Source organism: Phacochoerus africanus, chromosome 9 (genome assembly GCF_016906955.1).
Source record: "Phacochoerus africanus isolate WHEZ1 chromosome 9, ROS_Pafr_v1, whole genome shotgun sequence".
Classification (NCBI taxonomy): Eukaryota; Metazoa; Chordata; class Mammalia; order Artiodactyla; family Suidae; genus Phacochoerus; species Phacochoerus africanus.
Window position 1 is genome coordinate 102,721,318 of NC_062552.1, and position 6,723 is coordinate 102,728,040.

At 57.5% G+C, this 6,723-nt stretch overlaps 1 protein-coding gene across 1 annotated transcript; it reads right to left on the reverse strand.

Moving 5' to 3' along the window:
- Positions 1-747: 747 nt before the first annotated feature.
- Positions 748-4,880, reverse strand: IRF2BPL (interferon regulatory factor 2 binding protein like). The gene has a single exon (XM_047795338.1). The coding sequence runs from the start codon at positions 3,930-3,932 to the stop codon at positions 1,581-1,583; it is 2,352 nt and encodes a 783-aa protein (XP_047651294.1). The 5' UTR covers positions 3,933-4,880; the 3' UTR covers positions 748-1,580.
- Positions 4,881-6,723: the final 1,843 nt, after the last annotated feature.

Here is a 6,723-nt window from a genome sequence, read left to right on the forward strand (position 1 = left end):
TTCTTCACCCCGGGAATGGGTTCTATTTGGTGCCAAAAGCGATCTCTGCCCAGGAACTGAGTTTGGGGTTCTCTCTCTCTCTTTCCCACTCTCTGCAACCAGCTAAGGGTCCAGCCTTCAAAAATTGTTATCAAAGAGTGGAGAAAGGAAAAAATACGTTATGAATGAGGTGAAACTGCTCTTCAATGCATCTGCTGGGAGCTGACGGGAACCCTCCTGGCTGAGGACATGGATTTGCTTCCCACTTCCCACACCCCTCCTGCCTCCAGCACCCGCTCCCAGCTCTGTGGCAATTTCTGCTTTAAATGTGCAGTAACAGTGACTTCTGCCACATCTAGAAGGCAAAGGACCCCAGTTTTTTCCTGTTCCCTCCACCCCAAGTGCCCAAGTCGCAGCTGCGCGGGCTATCTGCACATGCTCAGGACCACAGGGTGAGGCACCCAAAAGCATTCCCGACAATGCCATCTGCAGCTGTGGTGCACATCCAGGCTCAAACAGAGACGCTGAGGAGTAAACAGAAATCGCTTAGTCAGCAACTGTCCGGGAGCCCCAAGAGGTGACTGTAAATAGCCTGGTACTGAGGAGGAGGGGCAGTCAGCTCGCACAGGGCTTTCTACAGATGCCACCTCTGAGGGCTTTCAAAGGCACCAGCATTTGTGTTCCATGTTGGGTTAGGGAAGGTGTCCCCCGTGTTGGAGCTGTGTGGTCTTCGTCCTAGAAAAACACACTTGCTGACTCGGGGCAGAATTAATATCAATTGAATTTATTACAAGTTACTAAGCTCCAAGGCACATTACAGTGTTCTGTTAACTACAGAAATGTATAAAGGACAAACAGAGCAGATTCTCCATGTCTAGCATTTCGCTCTACTGTTCAAAAGCATCCGTGCATCAATAAAGCAAAAACAAAACAACACGTGAAGATCCAACACATTCAGGTCAGTAGAAACAAACCAAAACATTTTCCCTCACAAACTTGCAACAGAAAACACCCCCCCCAACACCCCCCTTACCATTTTGCAAAAACAGGAAAACAAAACAGAACAGAACAGAACAAAATAAAGTGAAGACTTCAACACTTGGGGCTGTTTAGAAAGAAGCTCTCACCATTTTATAGCATCTTTTTTTTTTTTTTTAGGCAGCAACACTGGCCTTGGCAAAAAAAAAAAAAAAAAGTCATTTTCTTTTGTGTATGTTTTTTTTTCCTTTCAGTGAGTGCATAACATTTACAAAAATACACACCAGCAGCAGTCGTTGCTAAGGGCTATTAATTCTGTACCTAGGCAAACACTCTGCCACCAATAAATGCTAACGAATATGATGCAAAAGACCCAACCAATATTATACTGCTTAACACAAACCAGCTTATCCTTCAAATGAAGAAGTTACATACCTTTGTTTCAAAATATAGAAACATACGACGAAAATAATGTCTATACATAAGACTAACTTTTTGCAGTTTGATATATTCACAATTCTACATCTTGGGGGCGAGGGAAGAAAGGGTCGATTGTGGGAGGGGAGGGGCCCTCTGGACGGGTGAGGAGCTGGTCTGGGGCAAAGGAGTGGCTGTCTTGTGGCTCAAGGGTCTCTCTCCTTTTTCACTTTAACATCCCCAGCTAAGATCGTCGCGATTTCGCCCTGCATGAAGGCCCAAGGTACATTCGACCCAACTAGGGGGCATTTCTCTCCGCTGGGGCAGTACACCTCACCAGTGGCCCCCTGGGCCTTGATACTCTCTCTAGAGCAAGGGAAGCAGAATTTGTGGCTGGGAACGGATGGGCACTGAACGAAATGTGTGTCCTCCAAACGTTCGTGGCAAATGGTACAGCACAGGGGCCCGCTGTTGGCCATAGGGGAATCCGGAATGTTTTGGGGGTGTACTTGGTCCATGCCTGGGTGGGTGCTAGGTGGCGGGGGCGCCACTTGTAAATTCAGGTCCCCGTTCCGTGATGCCAAGCGGCGCTGCCCGGGTACGGAGGCCGGCGACACCGGGCTGCTGCTGTTGCGCCGGGCGGACGCAGTGGTGGAGTGCACGGAACTGCCGTCCTTGGGCGAGTGCGCCGTGCCCAGAGTGTCTGCCACCGACATGAGGGCGGCCATGGGGGACGGACCATTCTGAGGGGCTGACTCAGGTGGGGTGGTCCGGTTGGAATGGGGTCCCAGGGGTGGGGGCGGCGGGGGCGGACCCCCTGCCGCATGACCAGGCGTTGCAAAGCCCCCGGCCGACATGGTGAGCTTAAGTGCCTCGCTCTGGTTTGCCATCCACTGCTGCCTCTGCTGCTCCTCGCCTAGCTTCAGCGCGCCCTCGGCGGAATCCGGGGGCTCGGGAGACGCCTTCCTCTTGCGCAGGCTGGCGGCTGCGCCCCGGCCCGAGGGGGCAGCGGGCGGCAGGGCCCCGGTCCCCGGGGGTGCGCTGGGAGCGCGGCTTAAACTCACCAGAGCCGTGGGCAGCATGGGACAGCTGGCGTCCAGGTACGGCTGGGGCAGCATGTCTGCGCCGGGCACGCCCTCCTTGAAGAAGCGCACAGCCTCGGGCAGCAGGTCTCCAAGTAGGCGCCAGTCCCCGGAGCCGTGCTTCTTCTCATACTCCAGATACTTGAAGCCCGAGGAGAGTCCCCGGCCGAAGTCCTTCATACAGTCCTGGTACATCTGCTTGGCCACACCAGATGCGCTGGAGTACACGTTGCCCGAGCCCGTGGGGTACTCAATGAATAGCTTCAACTCATAGTCCATGCCAGGCTTGGAGACGGCGTCGAAGGCGAAGACGCGGCCCAGCAGCGAGTGGTCCTTCTTGAAACGCACCTCGTAGGGCGTGCAGCCCGCCAGCGTGAGCAGCGTGTCGCGGACCATTTTGGGCTTGTTGGCCCACTCCTCGGCGCGGTTGCGCAGGCTCTCGCTCAGCTCCGCCAGGGCCTCCGCGTTACGCTGCTTTTCCTTCAGCTCGCGCTCCTGGTCGGTGCTGGACACCGAGCCGGGCCTTTTGCCACCAGCACCCACGCCCACCTCGGCCACGGACGATGAGGTCGAGGACGACGCGGAGGACGATGCGGCAGATACGCCGGGAGTGCCCCCGAGACAAGCTGGGCCCCCGGGTGCCCCTGGGGGCGCGGGCGTCGGGGGCCCACGGCTGCCCAGACCGTGAGGGGGCGGTGGGGGCAGCACAGCAGCGCTGGCCGGGCCGTTAAGCAGCGTCTGCGGCAGCAGGTTGGGGGGCACCGTGAGCTGGGGGCCTCCGCCACCCCCCGGGTTAGGAAGCCCAGTCACTAACCCACCGTGTGTCCCGCGCCGAGACGCCACCGACGCCGCAGCTGAAGACGAGTTGGGGCTCTGGCGGTTCAGCTCCGGGGGTCCCTCCTCGGGGGTGGGCTTGGGGAAGCCGTTGGGGCCTCCCAGGCCGTTGGGCAGCCGCGCGGCGTGGCTGCTGCTTCCCAGGCTCACTGGAGGTGGCGGGTACTCGAAGCGGCTGCGCTGTTCCACCGCGGCAGCGGCGGCGGCTGCGGCGGCAGCAGCGCTCAGGCCATAGCGCTCCAGGCCTGACGGGGCCGCCAGCACCGCGGGCTTGCTGGAACCATCGACGTGGTTGAGCTGTTGTTGCTGCTGCTGCTGTTGCTGCTGCTGCTGTTGTTGCTGCTGCGCAGCGGCCGCTGCCGCCGCCGCAGCCGCCGCCGCCTCCTTAGCCGACAGGGCCACCGTCTTGACCCCGACGGGCGGCGGCGGCCCGGGGGAGCGGCCGTCCTGGAAGCAGCCGTGCGCCCGCTTCAGCTGGCGCGCGGTCTCGATCACAAACTCGATGCGATCCGCGCCCTCGTAGTTGACGCAACCGCGGCATACGGGTTCCGAGAAGTCCCAGATCATGGCCCAGGGCATGCGGGGCAGGTCGCACAGGTAGCAAGATTGTCTCCGGGACGAGGACACCTGCGCCGCCGACATGATGCCGGCCCTGGGGAAGGTAGGCCCCCGCCCGGGCTGTCTCCGCGGCGCCTTCTCCTCCCGGAGGGCTGGCCGGCTGGGGAGGGAGTCTGGCTGCGGGGGAGGGAGGGGGGGCGAGAAAGTTCTGCCCCAGGGGCTGGAGGGAGCGCGAGTCTCCACCGCCGGCGCAGCGCCTCTCCGCGGGGGCTCCAGCGCCTGGGCGGCGGACGAGTCCAGCCCGCTCCTCGCCCCCACCTCCTACTGCGGCTGTCTCGTCGGGAGGGTAGCTCAGGCGCCTTCTTCCTGGTGTCGCGGACCGGGACTGGAAGCTCCGGGCCCGGGGGGAGGGGGCGAGGGTGCCGGGTGCTGGCCGCTGTGGGTTCTTGGCCCCCTCCCCGGAGTGGCTGGTGCGTGGAAGCTCGAAAGGGGCTGTCTCTTCCTCTCCTCTTGGAGGGGGGGCGCCCTACGACCTGCGTCCTCTCCCCGCCAGGCTCCCTGGGGCGAAGGCTATAGAGGGTTCAGTGCCACCCGGTGCCCGGGTCCAATCTTGCTGAAGTCGCTGCTTCCCGGGAGGGCCGGGGGAGGGGTTGGCAGCCGAGAGAGGAGCTTCTCCCCTCCGCAGCGTCGGCCGTTCCGCTGGCGGCGGCTGGGTTTGCACGGCCGGAGGGAGCCGCCGCGGCCACTGCTTCCAGGATGCACGCGAGCAGAGTAGAGGAGTGCACGCACGCAGGCTCCCGCCGCCCCCAGGCCTGGCGGGCGCCCGGGCCGCCGCGGCTGGCGGCGCTCACGTTGGCTGCAGGGCGCTCGCGCGGCGCCTCGGCCCGGGTCGCATCCCTTCCCGCTCACACTCGCCCGGAATGTGGGGTTGTGATTGTTACTCTACGTTCCGGAGGCGCGTCTCGGCGCTCCCGCTCGCGCTGCGGCTCGCGCTGTCCCGGGCTTGGCCGCGCGGGATGCCGCCCGGGCGGAGCGCTGACGTCACCGCCATGCTCTGCACCAGTTCTCCCCCCTCCCCTTTACACTTCCTCTGTGGAGCCCACTTGTTGCTCGGGAAAGGCGCATGCGCGGCAGAGAGCCCAGATTCCTCCCAGTCGGCCCCTCCTCCGCGCCTCCGCCCTCCCCTCCCCCCTCGCCGTGTGTGTACAACAGCTGAGGCCCCGCGAGCTAAGGCTGGAAGTCCAGGGCTGGGGGTGGAAATTAAACAGACGATGACCTTTCCTTTCCCCGCCCGGCTTTCCCAAGTAAAAACGCATTTAAAAACCACAAGCGTCGTTTCCTATCCCGCTCCCCACCCCACCCCTGGCAGCGGATTTAAATGTCCTGTTTCAAGATTTTCGCCTTGAATTCCACGTAGGTATTATCCATTTCATCGGCAATCAAACCTTTCCCCCCGCTCCCCCTGTGGAGGTCACATCTTTGCTACCACTGATGCCGAAGCACCTGTAAAATTAGCTGTGTTCCAGTCTTCCAAAAATTGCCTTTTCGCTTTGTTTTTGTGCCCTGGTCTAGGAACCTGCGCTTCAACAACGGAGCTAAATGAATTCAGGGGGAGATACCCCTCCCCCAAGCCGCACTCTAAAAATTTTGGCTGAATGTCTAAAGAAGCTATGAGCACCCGGAGGCCTTTAAGGAAAACAGTCCACTGGCTGCACACAGCTGCAGCTGGGGGCAGGGAGGGGGAGGTGCTGGAGAGACCAAACAGGTGAGTGGTTTTTCCGGGTTTGATTTAAAAAAAAAAAAGGGTGGGCTCAACATTTAATAGTATTGATATCTCTTTGTAAAACAGCTGCAGTTTTCAAAGTTCCTTCTCATGTGTTGTGATTTCATTCCATAGTGCTCCAGAAGGCTGAGCAAGGCCCTCATCACTTCTCATCATTATTGTTGATTGCAGACCAGATGTGTTGGTCATAGGGCTAGTTGGGGCATTTCAATTGATTTTTCTAAGTATTGGGTCTGCTTTCCCCCCACCATGAAAATTGAGACAATCCTGGACAAGGCTGGAGTGGGGGCAGACAATATAATGGAATTTCAGGTTCCGGAGCCTGGCACACTAGGTTGGAATTTCCTCTCTATCACTTACTGGCTTTGTGACCTTGAGTTAGTTACTTACCCTAAGATAATAACATCTGTTTTCCATCTGTAAAATGGGATCAGAGCTCCCAGCTTATTAGAACTGTTTAAAATTTCATTTTGTTTCTTGTCCTGATGGGAGGCAACTCACTGAGACTTGCTGGAAGCCAGATACTGTTAGGTGGTTTAGTTGCATCATCATTACATTCTCAGTATTATCTACAAGGTAGATTCTATTATTAACTCTGTTTTACAAGTTCCGAAAGTAGAGAGGTTAAATAAGTTGCCCAAGGTCACACAGCCATTAGAGACAGAACTGGGATCCGAATCCAGAAAAATCTGCTTTGAAAGGTGGCTTTGACAAGCTTAGGTTCTCAGAGATGGTTTGGGAGTGCTCAAAATGTCCACCATGCCCCCCCCCCATTTGTTGTATACAATCTCATGTAAAGTTCTGTGCAAATACATCTTCATAATTAACCCCCCCCCATCCTCCCCTTCCAAATAGATTGTGCCACTGAATTCTTCCACATACAGAAGTGGTGGATCTGCCACTGCCCAGACTGTAACACAGTCAGGTTCACAGGAAGTCATCAGAAAGGGTTGGTTATTATTAGTATTGATATTAATATTGGTACTATGACAGGTTAACATGTGGAAGCACTTTGTAAATTGCACAGAATGTAGGGATCCCAACTCTTGTCACTGCTATTACTACTAATTGTAATAAAGTTCAGTTGAAGCA

Excerpts from the sequence above, each read along its gene's own strand:
- IRF2BPL (XM_047795338.1), bottom strand. The coding sequence starts at position 3,932 with ATGTCGGCGGCGCAGGTGTCCTCGTCCCGGAGACAATCTTGCTACCTG.